The sequence below is a fragment of the Pelodiscus sinensis genome, chromosome 3, assembly GCF_052426305.1.
Source record: "Pelodiscus sinensis isolate ZL-2025 chromosome 3, ASM5242630v1, whole genome shotgun sequence".
NCBI classification, from domain to species: Eukaryota; Metazoa; Chordata; order Testudines; family Trionychidae; genus Pelodiscus; species Pelodiscus sinensis.
The window spans coordinates 128,121,924-128,143,447 of NC_143054.1; the positions used below are offsets into that span (position 1 = coordinate 128,121,924).

Below are 21,524 nucleotides of genomic sequence, written 5' to 3' on the forward strand. Positions count from 1 at the left end.
TATGTAATATAATCTGAAATAAAGACATTTAATTATGATTTCTTCTCAGAATGGTTTGTTAAAATAGAATCAAGCCTAGGAAAGACAGAAGACTTTCTGGAGTAAAATAATTTATTTCCAGAAAAATAGACTATTATAAATTTCTAAGATTGACATGTGATCTGTCTTTGTAACCATAAAAAGTGTTGTGGTTATTACAAATTAAAATACTCGTGGAAGAAGAATTTTGAACTGAAATACTGGAACATATCTTTCAGATAAAAATAATTCTAGGAATATTTCCTAATATTCTTTAAAAAAACAAATTTATGAGAAATTTTTTTCTGGAATTCAAGGATGACAATTGTTTCAACCACAATGAGGGAAGTAACAATACTGCTATTCAACTATCTTTTTAACTTGCAGAGGAAAAGCATGATACTTTCGGAACATTTCAACAAAATCCTAAAATCTTTTTCAACTGCTTCCTTAACCAATAGCATGAAAATCCTTTACATACAAAAATAAATGTAAACTCTTCAAGAGTGTGCATTAGTATGGACCACTGGAAAGGAGGAAAAAAGCAGGAAGAAATGAGACCAGAAGCTCAGCACTCAGGACAGCTCTCTATGCATTCTATGGTGGAAGTACTCAATTTTTACTCAAAATGACTTCTATGCCCACTTTTTGGCTAATGTTATAAAGAGTGCACAGTTGTAGGCATCAGACACTTTTTAGCTATATTTCTAAAGTGACTCAGTATCCCACAGTTCAACTTTCAGTGTGTCTTAAGCTAAAAAAAGGAAGTTACTCACCCTGTGTGATAACGAATGTTATTCAAGGTATATGTCCCCATGGGTGCTCCTCTATTGGTGATGGGTCACCCTGGAGCTGCAGATTGGAGCTTTTCTAGCAACTGTCAGTAGGGCCAAGCATGCGCGAAAGGCGCCTCGTGCCATTTGCGCTTTGGCGCCTAGTGAACGTGGCCCGATCCCTCCCTTCAGTTCCTCGTCTACACCTGAGTAGCCAAGACTCCAAGTGGAGGGGAGGAAGGAAGGGTCATGGAGCATCCAAGGGGGGGGGGGAACACCTCGATGAATAGTCATTATTGCACAGGACAAGTAACTTCCTTTTCTTCTTCAGGTGATGTCCCTGTTGGTGCTCCACTGTTGGTGACTACAAAGCAGTACTCAACATGGATGATGGGACTCGGAGTCACTGCTTGGCAGCTGAAGACAGAACCGCTGAAGCCATCATTGTATCAGCTGCCAGCAGAGGCATAGTGGCGTAATGCCTGGCAAAGGTGTGGTCTAGTACCTACTGATCCGATGTGATGGAGTCCCAATGATGGAAAAGGTGACAAAGCCTGTGGGTGAAAAGATGGTACTGGCTTGTTGGCACTGGATGTATGGGGAGATCAGGCTCAAACAAAGGTTGAAATTGGCTGTTTCACAGTCTGGGAACCAGAGGAGCGAGACTGAGACGGATGCTTCCTCTGAGACTGTTGTCTGGGTCGGTTATAATCATAGGGCTTCTGCTGTGGACAGTTATAATAACTGTGTCTGCTCCTGTTGTATGGGGTATAACGCTTCCGTCAATACAGTGGCGTATACATGCCAAGCGTTCGAAGTGTAGTCTGGGAATCTTTGCTGCTGTGCAGAACCTCGTCCGTGTTGGCCATAAAAAGCTTCTGCTTATCGAAAGAGGTCCTTCACCTTAGACTGTAGCTCCCTAGGCACTCCAGTTGCCTGGAGTCAGGAAGTTGTAGCTGTTGCCCTAGCCACTGTGTCAGCCACATTGATTGACATCAGCAAAGTTCCTGGGTGACTGATCTGGGTATGGGCCTCTTAGAGTCTGGGAAAGGCTCCATAATTTCAGCTAGCTTAGAACAGCTGTTGAAGTGATGATTCGCTAGGAGTGTGGAATAATTTGCAATTCTAAGATGCAGTTGGCAGAGGAATACATTTTCCTGGCAAACAGATCTACCTTTTTATGCTCCTTGTCATTAGGCGTGGATCTGAATTGTGGAGCTTTTGAGCGATGGTTTGCAGCATCCACTACCAATGAATTAGGCTATGGGTGAAAAAGAAGGAAGTCTACATCCATAGGAGGAACCAAATAATTCCTGTTGGCCCTTTTGCTCATCAGTTGGATGGAAACGGGAGTTTGCCAGATCTTTTCTAATACCTCCATAATAGCCTCAGCAATGGGCAATACAGGCATTTGATAGCATCTACCACCCCTCACTCTGGAGGATTCTATAAGCATACGGGTTCCCTGAGAAGGTCATTAACACCCTGAAGGACCTGTACGCTGAGAATCAATACTGTGTGCGACATGAAGGACAACAGAGTGACTGGTTTCACGTGAAGACAGGGGTCAGACAGGGCTGTGTAATCTCACCTGTTCTCTTCCTTGTGGTCATCGACTGGGTGATGCACAGAACCACTGAGGGTAAATCAAGGGGAGAGCTATGGGGACCGAATGCTCAGCTTGAGGACTGTGACTTCGCAGATGACCTGGCGCTTCTCACGCATAATCAGCAGGACATCCAAGAAAAGACCGACATTGTTGACCGGACAGCCAGAAGCGTTGGGCTCAGAATTCACCTTGGCAAGTCCAAAGTGATGAAACTAAGGACAACTAACACCAATAAAACCACCGTCATGGGTGAAGAGTTAGAGGAAGTAAATGACTTCAGGTATCTCAGCAGTTACATCTTGGCGGACAGCAACATTGACAAAGAGAGTTCCGCTAGAATTGCCCTGGCAGCGCAAGCCTTCCAAAAGCTTAACAACATTTGGAAGTCGTCACTGTTGCAGACCAGGACTAAACTGAAGATCTACAGGTCGAATGTGCGCTCAGTCCTGCTGTATGCCATAGAGACTTGGAGGACTAACAAGAAGATTGAGAGCAGACTCAGAGGCTTTGAAGGACGGTGCCTTCATCGTATCCTCAGAGTCCGCTGGGAACAGCATGTTACCAACAAGGAGATAAGCCAATGCACTGTCATCAACAATGTTGTGGACGAGATCAAGCAGAGACGCTGGAGATGGCTGGGGCATGTCCTTCGGATGAGCGAAACAAGACTCCCTCATATGGCACTCAGATGGACTCCACCTGGAAAGCATAAACGAGGGAGGCCGTTGGGCACCTGGAGGAGGACTGTGGAGGAGGACATGAAAAGGAAGGGCACGAACTGGGAAGAAGTCAGACGGCTTTCTCAGGACTGTGAAGGCTGGAGAAGATTCGTTGGCGCCTCATGCTCCATCAGGAGCGAAGAGGACTAATAATAATAAATAATGGGCAATACAATCCTTCCCTGAAATGTAGGATGAATGTTTTTCAGGAGGCGATGCTCTTTTTCCTTCACCTCTTGAACCTGAACTTCTTGGCTCGCAGCCACCCTCTTCTAGAGTTCTTGGAATTGGTTCAAGTCATCAGAGGGATGTGTATCCTCCAGCATCACGGCTTCATCAGGTGAAAATGAATTGTAAGTAGGTGAGTCCTCAGGAGCTTGTCTGAGTCTGTTCATCTGGGATTTCACCCCCCTCTCTTCCTCCAAATCCACTGTGGTAGGAAGGGTGCAAGCGGGCATGGCTGTTGGAGGTCGCTTCGCTGGAGTAGAGGAGCCATGTCTATAGGATCTCCAATGCTCCCATGGTGGCCAGCAGGGTGGATAGTGGGGAGGCAGATACGGCCACTCTGAGTACCATGGCAGGTCATGAAGCCTGTCGCAATAAGAGCAGTAGTGGTGAGATGTGGTGGGGGAGGAGTGCTGCGAGTAAGAGACACTCCTCTGATCTTCCTCATGGAATCTGGTGCGCTCAGATAGCACCAGAGACCTAACATGGCCCAGAGAAGTATAGGATGAGAACAGCACTGGGAAGGGTTCCCTGGACGGAGGGAGGGAAACATGTGTCTGCTGCTTATATACAGCGCCGGCAATACAAAAGTGGGTCTCACCAATGCCGTGCGCTCATCATGTAAACTATGTTGTACTGGTGCTGGGGTCTCTGCAGGAGGCAAAATTGAGGTCTGTGCTGACACAGTGGAAAGTAAAACTGATGATTTGTGGGACGGCTGCTTAGCTGTCAGTGCAGGGACTTTCATCAGTACTGGGTCCTGAGATGTTGTCAGTGTTGGTGCCGTGGTTTGTCGGTGGGACCTTTCCAGTGCCAACGGTGACTGTGTCTGCCCCGAGGCAGCGTGGGATGTTGCAGAAGTGATGCCAGCATATGGTCTTGGCGCCACGGTACCAAAGGTGCCTGATACATCTCCCTTGCTCACCGTAGGAGATGGGGTAGGAAGAAGAGATCCTGCAAGGGAAGTTCTCTTCTTTGAGTGCTTCTGTGACAACGGAGAAGCAGCCCTTTTTTTTTTAAGCAGCCTCCATAGGCGGTTGAGAGGGTTGTGGCCCCTCAACAGGCTGCGCAGCTTTTGAAATAGGAACTCCCTATCTTTTTTGACTGTTGCAATGAGGCTGCAGCAGTGGTCACATTTTGGGGGTACATGAGTCTCCCACAAGCAGCGTATACGTGACGAATGGCCATTCGACATGGGCATGAGGCTTGACACACTTCACACTTTTTAAACCCTGGTGACCCCGGTATTGTGTCGTAAAGTGGGCCCCCATTAACTCTTTCTGTCTCCTTCTCTCTCTCTTTTTAATGGGGAAATGAAGAGAGAGAGGGGAGGGAAAACAGTGGTGGGGCGGCTTAAATAGGCTAAAAGCCACCGCTGCTCCACGGATCAACTCAGGAATGAACATTTTTTTCTTTTGCTTGTTTTAACTGATAACTGGAACAAGAAAACCTGACTATTGAACAACAGAATCATAGAATCCTATAACTGGAAGGGACCTTGAGAGGTCATTGAGTCTAGTCCCCTACCTTCACAGAAGAACCAAGCACTGTCTAGATCAGGGCTACTGAACATGCGACCTGTGGGCCGCATGTGGCCCACAGCTCTTTTGTTTGCAGCCCACGGTGCGACTTATGTTTACATGGGGCTCAACACGCAGCCTGCAGGTAGGAGCCAAAACAAAAAAGTAGTCAATATAATGGTCTTCTGTTGATATGCGTTTTAATAGTTAAATTCCTGCACTATCCTTGCTCATTAAAAGGGCTGTCATACAGGTGGAAATCAGGTAAATGTAGCATTTTTTTTAATATCAGCAGAACCGACTTAAATGGGGCCTGTGTGTTGTGGAGTCTTGCCTTAATCTTTGTATTCATGTCTGTCAGTGTAAAAGAAGCTATTTGCATATATATTTGCATGTATATGCAACCACAGTTAAGTTGCGGCCCTCGGCATGTGCTGCAAGTATCATTATGGCCCCCAGAGCTTCCAAAGTTGAATAGCCCTGGTCTAGATAATCCGAGATGGAGGTCTATCCAACCTGCTCTTAAATATCTCCAGTGATAGAGATTACACAACCTTCCTAGGCAATTTATTCCAGTGTTCAACCAAGCTGACAGTTAGGATGTTTTTCCTACTGTCCAACCTAAACCTCCCCGTCCCCAATGCAATTTATGCCCATTGCTTCTTGTCCTATCTTCCGAGGCCAAGGAGAATGCTTTTTTCCCCTCCTTCCTGTAATACTCTTTTAGGTGCTTGAAAACTGCTATCATGTCCCCCCCTCGGTCTTCTCTTTTCTAAACTAAACAATCCCAGTTCTTTCAGTCTTCCCTCATAGGTCATGTTTCCTAGACTTTTAATCATTTTTGTTGCTCTTCTCTAGACCTTCTCCAATTTCTCCACATCTTTCTTGAAACGTGGTGCACAGAACTGGACACAATACTGCAACTGGGGCCTAATCAGAGCAGAGTAGAGCAGAACAATGACTTCTCATGTCTTGCTCACAACATTCCTAATAAACGAAGAAAAAAGGTGTGAATAACTATTTATGTGAGGAGAACAAACTCCTGAGGTGAGAGATAAGCTCCATCTGCAACTAAGGGCAGTGAGCAAGGAAATGAAGTGTGGTGGGGGAGGGGTTTGAGCCACGTGCTCTAGGTGCCAAAGTGTGAATGGCACAAGGCATCTTTCACACATGCGTGACCCTACTGACAACTGCTAGAAAAGCTCCAGTCTATGGGTTTGGGATGACCTGTCACCAACAGTGGAGCACCTACAGGGACATCACTCAAAGAACAACCATAGGGATACTCTACAAGGGTCAATGGTAAGAGGTACTGCCAAGGACTGGGGAATGTACATAAACAGACACCTGCTTAGGAACTTTATCTTCATTGTCTTATGAAGGGACAGAAGGTAGGCTGGACTCTTAGTATTGCATAGGAGACTTTTATTATCTCCTTGATGCTTGTGGTCATGGTATGTCCTACTGCAGACAATGGGATAACTGTCACAGAGACTCAATACTCTCAACACCTGTACAAATATAACTTAGCATGAAAATATTTAAAATACTAACACTAACAAAAAAATTACAAATATTTAAACAAACATTAACAGCAAACAAATTTTAGCTACAGCTCATAGATTCAAACAACATTGCCAGGTGTGGAGGTCTGTGAAGAGAGAGACCAAATAGAGAGATCAGACACTGATTTCTAAAGCAACAACATCATCATGTCATCTTTCAGCTGACCCAAGCAAAGGTTACTATTTTTAAATCTGATTTAACTATTACTGAACCTAGATGTTGTCACATTATAACATTTACTTGATGAAGTGGATTTCAAAGGGAATGCATTTAAGAATGAACTGCCAAAAGAAAACCAATGGTCATTATTGTCTGACAGATTATGCTGTTTCAAAACTCTGCCCAATATTTATGAGTTTACTCTCCCAAATATAAGCACAATGTTGTTTGGAGATTATTTAGTTTGCCCATGAGAGCTTCCTGTTCTTTGTTATTTTGTTGCCTCTTAATACAACTAACTCTTCAGTAAGGTCACAAAGGGTATACTATCTTTAGATTGTATTTTCTATAATGAAAAATATTTGCAAGGGGGAATATTTCCTCTTTAACCAGAAGTAGGAAGCCAGTAGAGTAAAAGCTTTTTTCCCTGTATTGACATAAGTCAAGAGATCACACAAAATCCTTCAAGTCCCTATTGGCTTAATATTGCGGTTAGTGGCATCAAAAACTCAATATTTACTAAGCCACTACAAAAAGAATCTGAAATACTATATTTTCTATTCTAAGCACACCCAAAAAAACTCCAACAATATTCTCAACTATCACTATGTGGCAAGTGTTAAACAGTAATTTTTTAAATTCATTTATTAAGTAACAGATTAAAATTATTCATAAATTTGGTGAAACATATACACAAAGATAAGGAAAGGAGCTAAAGAAAATGCTACAATTTAGACCAGAATGGACTACAGTAATCTGATGCCAAACTATATAGCAATAAATTTGCATGAGGGCATCAAGGATCTAACTGAGTGATAAAAAAATTCACAAGCTTTATAATCAATACAAACATCCAAAATGATTTTACTGAAATCCAGGAAAATAGGGGCTTTCGCTCAATTTCAAATTTTACTGAAACTCCACCCCGCCACCCCATACAAATAACTGGACCTGTGGAGGACAGAAAATTACATACCTCACAAAACGACAAATAATCTAGCAATAAAAATATATAGTAGAACTGGGTCTTGTGTTAATAAATTCATCTTTCTTTAAGATGATGAAATCTTTGATTACAAGGTTACATTTTCTTCTAAGCATTCTGGAGTCCTGGGGAAAAATCTCTACAGCAGCAGCAGAAGTTGACTGTTTCAATAATATTCTAACTTCACGTATAAATGTTTTCAAAAACAGATCTATAAACTATTGGATAAAGATACATGTATTAATGTACAGTGCATCTTTGAAATTATAGCAAAAATCTCACCAATCAGGCCAAAGGAAACTGAAATCATTATCATTAATTCATACGATCTTGGATAGGCAAGGAATAATTTACAAGTCAAAGGTAACTTCATTACCTATATCACAGGAACAAATAAATGGGAACTAGATGAATGAAGCAAATTGTAGTGAAATATAAAACCTCTCTCTTATAGGTCACCATTCTTAAGCCAGCTTAGGTTGGTAATAACCAAAAGTCATTACCATGTAATGATTCTTTGTGATCTATATGAAACAGTCCTTTTCTCTGTAGTTAGTTCATTATAGACAATTCTCTCTCCATCACTCACTAGAACCTTAGCTGGCAGGCCCAGCAGAGATGGATTTAATGGACCTGAAAATTAAACAACCTTCTTACCCCTAGAGGCAGTCCCTCCCAAAAGGGTGGAATAAGCTGTACTGATGTTCTGAAGATAAACAAAAATGACTCTGGTTCTAGTATGCTCAATCCAGCATCTTTTGTGAGGGAAAAAAATCACTGATAGGTGAGAGAGGAAAAAATCATCTATTAAGAAAAGATGCCTTCAGTGCAACAATTTACATATATATGCAAAAGAGAGAAAACACTAATACTTACTTCCTTTATTTTTGAATACGCTCGACCCTTGCTACTTGCGGCAACAGCAAGAACTTCAGTGTCAAACACAAACTGAACAAAGCCTTTTAAGTTAGACCAAAATATTAACTGAGTGTTGCTCAAAGAGGATACAACTTTCCAAGCCAGATCAAATGCATTTATGCAGAGAGATTCAGATGATCCCAAAAGCTGAAAACAAAGGGAAGGAAAACAGTGTTTAATTTCGGAGGTGGAAGGAAATCTTCATTATTGTTACTGACCATAGGTTTGCTTTTGTCTCTTACCTTGGGAACAAGCACTTTCATACAATGAAACACAGGTAGCACCTGGTCAGAAGGCAAAAGAGTTAGAGCTTCCAGAGCAGATTGTAGCATTCTTATTTGTCTTTGGATAGTACTGGATAGTTCCTGAGTCCCATCATTTGACAACGGTATAAATGTATTATACTTATTTAAATTGAAACAAAGGCAAACCCACTGGTCATGTACATAGCTTGCAACGATTTTCCCCCATCCTTGAGCAGATGTTGATTCTTCAAATAAACTGTAACAAAGAAAATACTTTTAAGTCCATATCACTTCAGCTTATTTACATACAAACTATAGCAGGCCACAGTGCAATGTCCTAACAGACAGCAGATTAGAATCTAAAATCTAAATGCCAATTCTATTTCCATTAAATTCAGTGGAAAGATGCCTATTCGCTTCAGTAAGCGCCAACTGAGTCCAAATTCTCTGTCTACGAAAAGAGCTGAGATGAGCAAATCCACTGTGTTTCCACCATATACTGGATGTGAAGAATAAGAAGATTAATTTAGCTACTTGTACATCCTGAATTCATTAAGGTTTCACTTATGAAATTTGCATCTTGTCAAAAGTTACCAAAAAAAAAAAAAGTTATTTTAGTGTTACTTTTCTCTATATTAAAAGATTTATAGAGTGACTTGAACAGCAGCACAGACATACCTATTTGTTTCCTCAATACAAGAAGGCTTCTTCAATACTTGATTAAGTTGAAAAGAGGAAATAAAACTTTTTAGGGTTTCCACAACATGCAGAGATTCAAGTTGCAGCTCAGGTTTCTGATCAATAATCTTACAAATCATAGTTATTGAGGCCATACTGACTACTTTTTGAATCTGTTCTCCAACCTTTGGTTCCTGGTAATGAAAAATTAAAAATCACGCAATCAATAGCGTAACATATTAATAATTTATTAGGATAAATTTTAGTGTATGTACACACACACACACACACACACACACACACACACACACACACATATATAAAAATACCTTTAATATATACTATTATATATGAAAATCTGATTAGAAAGTAAAATTCAGGGGCAAACAGGGAAGGCAGGGATGTTACTGTGTACAGTATATAGTACAAATTATAACCATTCCTTTAATCAACACCAGCCCTATAGTCTGACTATGACATCACATTCAGTTAACTGAGTGAGCAGAAATTAGCTTACGTATTTTTACAAATAATGGAAATTGTAAGAAATTAATTTTATTCTAAAATATTACAGCACTTGTGCCAATAAAAGTAAAGATGAATTGCAACTAAGGTCAGTCTTAATTTCATATTTTCTATTTTTCTATTTTAAGTCACAAACTTAGTGTTAAGCACATATTCAAATGCATACCTGTCACAAGGATATTTCCCTCAAGTCAAATTCCTCACAAATTATAATCTTGAATTCTGTTTCTTACAGAAACCTGAACAAAAAGTAAAATAGCCAGAGCCCTCTAAGGCTAGTGGAAAGAGTAGTTACAGGCAGTCCCCGGGTTATGTACAAGATAAGGACTGTACGTTTGTTCTTAAGTTGAATCTGTATGTAAGTCGGAACTGGCGTCCAGATTCAGCCGCTGCTGAAACTGATCAGTTTCAACAGCGGCTGAATCTGGACACCAGTTCTGACTTACATACAGATTCAACTTAAGAACCCCAGGCATCCGCAAGTCAGTTGCTGCTGAAACTGATCAGCGGCTGATTCCAGGAAGCCCGGGGTAGGGGCTTCCTGTAGTCAGCCACTGGTCAGTTTCAGCAGTGGCTGACTTGGGGACGGACGCCTGGGGCAGAGCAGCTGGGGTGCTGCTGGGTTGGTCCAGTAGCGCCGCCGCTCCTCGGCGCTACTGGACCAACCCAGCAGCACCCCAGCTGCTCTGCCCCAGGCGTCCTGATTCAGCCGCTGCTGAAACTGACCAGCAGTGGTTGAATCAGGACGCCTGGGGCAGAGCAGCTGGGGTGCTGCCAGGTTGGTCCAGTAGCGCCCAGAGCGGCGCTACGGGACCAACCAGCAGCGCCCCAGCTGCTGTACCACAGGCATCCGGAGCAAAGCCGCGGAGCACGGGGGCAGCGAGACAGCCCAGACGCGCCATGGCTGTCCTGCTGCCCTCGGGCTCCGCGGCTTTGCTCTGCTTTGCTCCCCATCTCCCTGGTCTCCAGACCAGAGGGACGGGGAGCAAAGCCGCAGAACACACGGGCAGCGGACAGCCCAGACGTGTCTGGGCTGTCTGCTGCCCGCATGCTCCACGGCTTTGGTCTGCTTTGCTCCCCTTCTCCCTGTTCTGCAGACCAGGGAGGCGGGGAGCCAAGCCGCGGAACACGCGGGCAGCGGACAGCCCAGACGCGTCCAGTCCAACAACGCGTCTGGGCTGTCCACTGCCCGCATGTTCCGCCGCTTTGCTCCCCGTCCCCCTTGTCTGCAGACCAGGGAGACAGGGAGCAAAGCAGAGCAAAGCCGCGGAGCACGTGGGAAGCGGACAGCCCAGACGTGTCTGGGCTGTCCGCTGCCCGCGTGCTCCACCGCTTTGCTTCCTCTCCCTGGTCTGCTGGAGATCCGGGAGACGGGACCCGTTCGTAACTGCGGATCCAACATAAGTCGGATCCGCGTAACTCGGGGACTGCCTGTATAGTAGTCCAGAAAACAACAATGGTCATTTCAACAAAGAGGGAATTATTGTGTCTTGAGAAATAGAGCCAGCAGAAGAGACTATTTGCTATCCTATAGCCGTTATGTCCAACACGCTAGCCACTAGCCACATGTGGCTATTTGGCTGGTTGAATGTGGCTAGTTCATTATAACAGTAGCTACTGTAGAGACTATTGCTTCAGAACTGGTTGGACACCACGGTCCTATAGCATAAAATGTAGTGCACTCTCAATCAAAATATATTAACTTGAGTGTAAAATTATACAGAAACAAGTGTGCAGGGATGAGGTAGAGGAATGGAAGATAATATTTAAAAAATTACTGAGTACAAGTTGGATCTCCCTAGTCTGGTAACATCAGGACCTAAAGTTTGCTGGATGAGGGGAAGTCAATTCCCGCCCCTCTGCTGATGGACTCCGGGTTTTCCTGGGGTCCTCCAGCAGACTTAGCTGAGTTTCCCTCTTGGCCCATGAACTCTGCTGCTGGCCCCGCAGCCTGTCCTGGGGCCTCCACAACGCACCCCAGGGCTGCCGGGCTCCCGGCTCTGCTCCCTGCCATCAACATCCTGGGGCTCTCTGGTCCAACAACGTCCATGGTCCAGCAAAATAATTCCCTTTTTGTTGAAGTGGCTATTGTTGCCTTCAGGACTGCTTTAGCTACTTTTCTACTAACCTGATGGACCACAGAGGTTACCAGACCAGAGAGGTTCAACCTGTACAGTCAATATGTTCAGCAATGTACAAAATGCAATATTATAATGGATTATTTTCTAAATGACTTCACCTATTAGAAATACAGAAAATGTTTTGAACTTCTGTCTGCCTCCTCTATGAAGAATGGCTATGAGAATTAGCTGCAGTATTTCAACAAGATACAACTAACATACAGCCCCCTATTCAAACAATTATTACTCAGATAAACCCCCTATTGATTAAACTAAAAGTACTAACTGACAAAGAATTACTGAGTAGGGTCTCATACTGTTACAATATGCTACTAATCCACTTTTTCTTTTTGACACGGTATTAATGCTTCTAAATTGAGAACTCCAGTATACAAATCCCAAAAGTTAAAGTTCCTTTATCAATGTGAATTCAGAGATGTTTCACATCTAATATTTTATATTTCTCTTTCTCTTGAAAAATGAAAATATTACTCCACATATAACACACACATAACTGTGGGATATAAAACATGCAGGAATGCCAGCTTTTAGAATTTCTTGAGCTTGCAAATTTAACACTGTATTTATACTAACATTTGAAGTTGGTGTTTCATTTTAATACTATTTTCAAAGCTATCTAACATATCACCATATTTTAGCAAAAAATCGAGTAACTACACAATCTTATTTGAGGGAAAATGTATTTATTGCCACCAATAAATTGCTTTAGCTATATAGAAGCTGTAGCCCATTAACAAATAACTACAGCACTACATAGTAAAAATATCCTTTGGGAAACTAATCTCGGAGTGTTTCACTGCAATAGAACACTGCAGATGAATTACATAAATGAGTTTTCTGTAAAGTAATATATTCATTAATATTTGTATCATATAGTTATGTCATTTATCCCTTGTAAAATTACCTGTTCATTGCCTGTTTCCTGCAGATTTTGAATAGAGGCATTTATTAAAGAAGAAACGAAACTGCAAACGAAGGGCCCCTTTTTCCAGCCAGCTTTTGAGCATAAATTCACCAGCTCCGACAATAATGCTAAGTATAAATTACAACGATCCAAATCAGAAACCTAAAATGAAGAATGTAAGATGAGTCACTTGAAGGAAAAAATTAAACTGAAAATGAGAGAAGTAGAAAAGGGCAGGAGCAGCAGCAACAACTGCAGTTGACCAGCCTTTTCTTCTTATGGCTAAACACACTATCTTCTCTCACTTCCTGTCAGGTTTCTCCATTCCATCCCAGGTCTCTTGAAGTAGCCAACAGGAAATTTGGAAGTATGAAAGACGAGACGGGGTGCGATCACAGAAGACCCATGGAAGTGCTTCCCAGCATGCTGACAAAGACGCTGACACTTGCCTCCTTCCTCTCTGGGGTTTCCAACCACCCTGGCCTGCTGGCATAGATCTCATGGTCACCCTCAGCCAAGGCACAGAGCTGAGACACCACCCCACCAAAGAGCAATACAGACACTGAGGGTACGTCCAGACTACATGCCTCCGTCGACGGAGGCATGTAGATTAGCCAGATAGGCAGAGGGAAATGAAGCCGCGATTAAAATAATCGCGGCTTCATTTAAATTTAAATGGCTGCCCCGCTCTGCCGATCAGCTGTTTGTCGGCAGATCGGGGCAGTCTGGACGTTCCCCTGTCGCCAGAAAACCCTTTTGTCGACCGCCCCGTTATGCCTCGTGGGATGAGGCATAACGGGGCGGTCGACAAAAGGGTTTTCTGGCGACAGGGGAACGTCCAGACTGCCCCGATCTGCCGACAAACAGCTGATCGGCAGAGCGGGGCAGCCATTTAAATTTAAATGAAGCCGCGATTATTTTAATCGCGGCTTCATTTCCCTCTGCCTATCTGGCTAATCTACATGCCTCCGTCGACGGAGGCATGTAGTCTGGACGTACCCTGAATCTCCTCAAGTCTGAAGAAACTGCAGTTTGGAGCCCAGCTTTCTGGGAAACCACCCTCCAAATAGGATCAGAACCCCAAATACATCATTCATGTAAGCCCCCTTTAGCAATGAAAGGAGGATGTACACATTGATTGCTCCCCCAGGTAACAATTATTTACACTGGGCTTGATAGTACATAAAAGTGATTTTATTAAGTGCAAACAGTAGGATTCAAGTGGTTGCATATGAAAACACGTAGAATTGCAATTTGACTAAAATGAATTACAAATTTAAAAACAGAAAATGCATAGCTAATTCTAACACTAAAAGCTCAGTACAAACTTACCCTAATACTGTTCTTATTTCAGCTAAACCTCTAAGCCAGGGAAGATTTTTTTTCCCTTTGGGTTCATTCTCCAGGGAATGACATGCCACCCAAAGACAAAGGAACACCTAGCTTCTCATTATTTTATAGATTTCACATTGGGCAGTCCTCTCCCCTACCTTCTATAGAAAATTACCTGGTCAGATCCTACCAATTGGGATGGTCACATGTATTACAAAGACCAACCACTGCTTAGACTTAAAGGACAAAAGAGACTGTTTACAGGTGATCACCGAGACATTGAGGGAAACCCTTGATGGCTTTCATTTGCACATTTGAAACCATAAACCATTCCACATCCCATATTTCTAACTTTACATACAAAAGTGATACATACACCAAAATAAGATAAACAGGTCCAGCAGACTGTGACATTAAGATTGATAGGTTACATGAGGTATTTTGTCATGTAACATCTTCGAGTTATGCATGTTTGTGTACATAAGTCAATTTCATAAAGCATGGGGGGGACCATCATAAAAGGAATCTTCAGTCTTTTTGTTATTCCTAGAAACTTCCTTTCCCCTCCATTTGACCACACACTCTGCTCTTCTTCTCTCATTGGGTCCATCTACGATTTCAAGAAGTCAATGCAAAATCATAGCATTTTCTTCTACAGAAGTCTCACTATACAGTCTGTAGAAGCTGTAGAAACCATTTTCATATTTAGCTAGAAGCCATCTTGTATATCAGAAACCATTTCAGCTTTTCTCTCAAGCACGTAGACCAGAGTGAACTTTCTGTCACCCCGTGAGAAGAGGCCTACAGGATGGGCTATTGGTATGTGTTAATTGGGCTGGTTGGGACAGGAGATGTACTCCCTCGCACCTGTCCGCCATCTTGTTGATAAGGCTTTGTTTTTCCAAATTTAATTGAGGATTTCTGTAATTGGATGCCCTGACGTCAGACTGTTTGGTTAAGGGTATAAAGATACTAGGATTGATTGTATTAGTAGCCTTACTGGGTCTAGCTCTGCTGTGACCACGTTTGGCTCATGCTGTGCTTTATTAATTAATAAAGCTGTTTGTTAGCTGCCTAAACACAGAGGAGCGTGTTTTTGCTTCGACAAGTCCTACAAAAATAGCACACTACCTTCTCCCCAGCCCTAATATATTTTCACACTACATCTCTGTTTGTTCTCTGGCTTCTAACTTTTGCCCTTCACTTAGTTCACTCCACATCACATCATACTAACACCGCCTTCTTCTTTTCCTTTCTACAACCATTGAGCACTTGCATGAACTTTACTGCCTTCTCTACTCCTGGAGAGGCAACACTTCCTCTTCTTTAGGAACTGTTAGGAAAGGGATAGAAAATAAGACAGAAAATACCATAATGCCACTATATGGTGTACTCCACTCACACCTTCACTACTGTGTCCAGTTCTGGTAGTCCCATCTCAAAAAAGATATACTAGAACTGGACAAAGTTCAGAGAAGGGCAACAAAGATGATCAAGGGTGTGAAATGGCTTCCATATGAGGAAAGACTAAAAAGATTAAGGGGTGACATGATAGAGGTGTACAAAATCATGAATGGTGTGGAAAATGTGAATAAGGGAGTGTTATTTACTCTTTCCCACAATACAAAAAAACAAGGATCAGTGGATGAAATTAATAGGGAACAGGTTTAATACAAACAAGAGAAAGTACTTTTTCCCATAATGCACCATTAACTGTGAAACTCACTGTCATGGGATGTTGCAATGACCACAAATACAACTAGGTTCAAAAAAAATTATATAAATTAATGATTAATTCATCAATGGCTACAAGCCTAGATTGTCATGGATGCAATCCTAGATTAAGGATGACCCTAAACCTCTGTCTGCCAGATGCTGGCAGGGGATGGATCAGGGCAGATCATTCCTAACTGCCCTTTTCTGTGCACTGGCCCTGAACTTTTTGTATTATCAGAGACAAAATACTGATCTAGATGAACCACTGGTCTAACACACTTTAGCCATTTGTATGTTCCTTTTTTCATTTTCACAAATCCTCTTTTCATGTTAGCCTTCGTCTTTCTCTCAGTCTAGGTCCACTCTTCATCCCATCCTTTATCATAAACACCTCTTGGACTCTTTCCATCTCAGTCTCATTTCCATATTCGACACTCCCTTTTTTTATTATGTTCCTTTGAACCCCCACTTCACTGCTGAAAAACTCCCACAAATCCATAACTTCTACTTTCTTGTTACCCTCTCACCTCTTCATTCTCACTGAAACACAACTGTTTTCTGATGCCTCAACCTTTGTTGCTATCTTCCTGTTACAGGGACCACCTTTTTTACTCCCCCAATTAGACATGGCTAAGAACTCCTCTGTCCCTGTTAGTCACTTTCTGTCCCTTCCTCCTTCCAATACAAGTTTCTTCTTTGTAGTCTACACTGGCCAATTTGACCTAGATTCACAAAAGACTTAGGTTTTATGGCACTGGGCATTGCTTTTAAATATCTATAAAAATCAAGAGACAAAACTGCAACTCACAAAGCTAATTTAAGCACCTAGGCTCCCTATACAACAAATGGGGGAAAATGGCATCTTAAAATCAGATTTATAACATCCAACCAATTAGGCAGGGAAGTGCCTAAGCTAGCCAATAAGAGATGGTGCCCAGAGGAATGTGTGCTAAATTTCACTCCTCCCAGAGAGGCATGAGCCGAATCTAGGCTGGAGGGAAGTGTATATCTTGCTAGCAATTCACAGCCAAGAACCTTTCCCATGAAGTCAGGTGGCATAAGAAGGGTTTTTTTTTTGTGAAAATGAGCTAGGCAGGTGTCTAACTCTACATAAAATGGCTGGCGGTGACACTGATCTTATAACTTTTAGACCAATGGTTAGAGAAGTCTCCTGGGATGAGGAAGATCCATGTTCAATTCCCCTATCAAGCAGAGGAGGAGAAAGGATTCAAACTCTATGGGATATTCTGATGTGGGACTCCCTCAGTCTTCCTTGCTGAGACTGTTCCACAAAGGGTAAATATTTAAAGGGTCACTGGGCCAGAGACAGAAAGAGAGAGGATGACTCTGTAGCCTGGTTCCTTAGAATAGGGAGACCAGCATCCAGTTCCCCTATTCCAGTGACTCTCTCATTAGTTATCCACAGTGGAACAGATTCAACAGAGAGGCTGACAGCATTCCATATCAAACTATCCCAGGACTCAGGGATGACAGCACTCTCTTAAGGTGTATTGGAAACCCCTGTTCAAATCCTTTCTCCTACTCTGGCACAGTGTAGGGAATTGATTCTAGAACTTAGATATCTAAATGCTACTGTGAATCTGGACCTTCCTCCTGTTACCCTCTGATTAGCCTAATGAAACCCTGGCCCATGACCTGGCGATCTCTTGATTAGTGTAACCTCCTTTCTATCCATCTGCTCACTTCTCCCCTTTTATTCTATCCAAATTGCATCTGCTCTTGTACTTCTCATCTGCTTTTCATCTTCTTGTACTCACCTTCAAGGTCTCTACATCTTAGATCTCATTTCCTCCTACACCTCTACTGCCACTCAATTCCCCACACTTCTTCCAACCTAGCATTATTTATTTTATTTTTTTTGCTTTATCTCTTTCCTCATGCTCTAGTTTTGCATTTTTTGTTATACAGCTCTGTATGTCTGCCAAGCTCCTCTCTCCCCTCCTAAAAACCCAATGCTTCAGGACTACTATCTTTCTTCTCATCATCGTGTCTCATTTTATGTTTTTTTTCCTTGAATGATTTATCATAAGTTTTGCTTTGTGTAAGTCTGCTAAGTTCCTTTGTAAAGCTCTTTGTGCAAATCCAACACAGAACTAATTACCAATTTTTTAAGTCGTCAAATACTATCAGCACCTCTCATGTTTTACTTTAGGATTTCCAGTGATACCACAACATGAAAAACGGGTTAAATTTAAACCAGCCATTATCTGACTATAATAAAGAGATGGAAAATAAAATGTTGACCAGTTCTATAAAAACAAAATGCGAAGTAACTTTCTCTCTAAATCACCAGAGTAGTACCTCTGCAATAGCATTCCTTTAGACCTTTAATGGAGAAAACATTTACAAATATGTTCTGCCATAGCAGATGATATTCTGCTGAGACTTCCCACTGTGCCAAATTTCAAGTTAATTTGATGGCTGAGATAACCGAATCATCTCTCATTTGGAAGTTGTCTTTTTGCTGAATTCCCTACACTTGAAGAAACTTCAGATATTGCTCTCAGCAGCCCTTCATCAAAAACCATAAAAAGAGTTTACAGTAAGTATTTCTATGCAAGATGATTTTCTGGTTTTTAAAATATTTTGTTTGGAAACTTGTAAACAAATATTATTAATTCTGTGCACAACAGATTAACCACCAGAACGTCTCTGAAAAAACAAGAAATCACATTGTGAGTCTTTCAAGTGCCTACAATAAATACTTACAGTATTCAATTCACTTGTAGTGAGTCTTCTGAGGACAAATTTCAGAATACTTTCTGCAGCAGTCAGAATAGAGTTAGACACAAAATTTAATACCCCATCTGTACAAAAAACAAAATAAATGTACTATTAAAACAATGTACTTTTTGTGTTAGAGATACATGATATACAAAGTGGATTAAGTCAGGTTACTCTACAATGTCAAGCTATACTGTAATAAGCATCTCCAGTACTCTTAAATCTTTGATGATTCAGTGTAAATGACTGTTTCTTTATGTTATTGTCTGCTATACTATTTCAAAGGGCTCTACTATTCCTCTTTTTGAGGGTATCTGCATTTTTTTGGTTAGAGTGGTATAAAATGCACAGAATATCAGGGTTTTCCAGAAATAATTACAATTGTCTTTTATGTTTAGGGATTCTCTCTCAAAGGCCATACACAAAGTTCTGCTGCTTAAAAATTACAAAAACTTGATGTTAAGAATCCCTCAACTCTTCTCAAGTGTTAATCTACAAACTGGAAAGCATTCACAGTTCCAGATCAAATCTCATAAATTGGTGGGTCCTATTTAAAGGCCAGGTAAACCTGTAATTCATTGGTTTGCTTTCTATGTTTATCAGAAATCTATTTAATTGAATAAACCACCAGAGAGATCTCAAAATCAATGAGATTACCGTATTTTCCGGCGTATAGGGCGACTGGGTGTATAAGACGACCCCCTATCTTTTTAATTAAAAGATAGGGTTTCATCTTATACCCCAGCGCCCCTCCGCCTCCTTTGCTCCCGGTGTCCCTGGTCTGCTGGAGATGGTCCCCAGCAGACCAGAGGCACCGGGAGCAAAGCCGCCAGGAGCGCCTGGGCTGCCCCCCCCCCCCCCCCCGCCGGAGCCCCTCCGAGGCTTTGAAAGCCTCGGGGGAAGCCGGCGGGGGGGGCATCCCAGGCGCGCATGGGCTGCCCCCCCGCCGGAGCCCCTCCGCGGCTTTGAAAGCCTCGGGGGAAGCCGGCGGGGGGGCATCCCAGGCGCGCATGGGCTGCCCCCCCGCCGGAGCCCCTCCGCGGCTTTGAAAGCCTCGGGGGAAGCCGGCGGGGGGGCATCCCAGGCGCGCATGGGCTGCCCGCCCGCCCGAGCCCCTCCGCGGCTTTGAAAGCCTCGGGGGAAGCCGGCGGCGGGGCATCCCAGGCGCGCATGGGCTGCGCCCCCGCCGGAGCCCCTCCGCGGCTTTGAAAGCCTCGGGGGAAGCCGGCGGCGGGGCATCCCAGGTGCGCATGGGCTGCCCCCCCGCCGGAGCCCCTCCGCGCCGCCGCGGAGGGGCTCCGGCGGGGGGGCAGCCCATGCGCGCCTGGGATGCCCCGCCGCCGGCTTCCCCCGAGGCTTTCAAAGCCGCGGAGGGGCTCCGGCGGGGGGGCAGCCCATGCGCGCCTGGGATGCCCCGCCGCCGGCTTCCCCCGAGGCTTTCAAAGCCGCAGAGGGGCTCCGGCGGGGGGGCAGCCCATGCGCGCCTGGGATGCCCCCCCGCCGGCTTCCCCCGAGGCTTTCAAAGCCGCGGAGGGGCTCCGGCGGCGGTGCATCCGGCGTACAAGACGACCCCCGATTTTGGGGGGATGTTTTTTAACATCAGAGGTCGTCTTGTACGCCGGAATATACGGTATATTCAAGTGCTGAAAGACAAAACACACACTCTAATGCTTTCTTGGATTAGAGCCTAAATTAATTAGAACAACTCTCAAACTTTATTATAGTACATTATGGTATTCTAATGCTCAAATTATGTGTGTGTGATTGTTTGACCTTTACTACAAAAGTTTCTTATTCTTGAATCAACAAGTCTGCAAAAGAGGTTCCTTTCTAATTTAAATTTTCACAATTTCATAACTTAGTGAAGTATTCATTACTGGGACTGAAATTTTCCATACTGAGCTTTACACGAATATAACATTTTGTACTGAAAAACTGGGTCAGACCAAAGTTCCATTTAGCTCAGTATCCTCTCTTCTGATAGAGGCCAATGCCAGCTGCCCCACAGAGAATGAACAGAACAGGTAATTATCGAGTGATCCATCCCCAGTTTCTCATTCTCAGTTTCTGCAAACCAGGGATAGGGGCACCATCCCTGCTCATCCTGGCTAATAGTCATTGATAGTCTTATCCCCCATGAATGTATTTAATTCTTTTTTTGAATCCTGTCATAGTCCTGGCCTTCACAACATCCTCTGACAAAGAGTCCCACAGGTTGACTGTATGTACATAGTGTGAAAAAATACTTCCTTCTGTTTGTTTTAAAACTGCTGCCTAATGCCAAAACTACACTGTGCTTATTATGAATGTTCTCTATTAATATGGCTGAAAATGGCTCAGGTGACTGCTTTTGTAGGCGTTCACGTCTAGTTTATTCACAAGGTTAAACAATATAATTTAGTTGCCACATAAAATTATTTCAGTTGTAACAAGTTATCACCACCATAACACCCCTTGCATTCTGTCTAGTTCATGCCTTATCAGCAATAACAATTCTGCAAATGGAATTTAGTTACAGATTCTTCTGATAAATTACAGGCCAGAACACAATCCATCTGACTCTCCCATAGTTCTGTTGGCTCTCAAAGGTTATCAAGAGTAATAATTGTCATCTTTGAACACTAAAATCTGCAGAATCAATAAACACAGATAGCAGATCCATGTTGAGTAAGAATATGCCAATAATACAGTTGCCTTTCTGACCACAACCACATTTTAAAATGATCATATGCAATTTTGTAATTTT

General features: G+C 43.0%; 1 protein-coding gene across 1 annotated transcript in view; it reads right to left on the reverse strand.

Annotated features, from left to right (window-relative positions):
- Positions 1-21,524, reverse strand: part of TARBP1 (tRNA guanosine 2 -O-methyltransferase TARBP1) — a 101,190-nt gene that overhangs the window by 44,455 nt on the left and 35,211 nt on the right. Inside the window, exons 13-17 of the mRNA XM_075924760.2 lie at positions 18,764-18,861; positions 12,986-13,147; positions 9,416-9,609; positions 8,735-8,993; positions 8,451-8,639 (exon numbers count right to left, since the gene is read on the reverse strand). Of these exons, the coding sequence (XP_075780875.1) occupies positions 8,451-8,639; positions 8,735-8,993; positions 9,416-9,609; positions 12,986-13,147; positions 18,764-18,861 (902 nt within the window). The remainder of the gene's footprint in view (positions 1-8,450; positions 8,640-8,734; positions 8,994-9,415; positions 9,610-12,985; positions 13,148-18,763; positions 18,862-21,524) is intronic.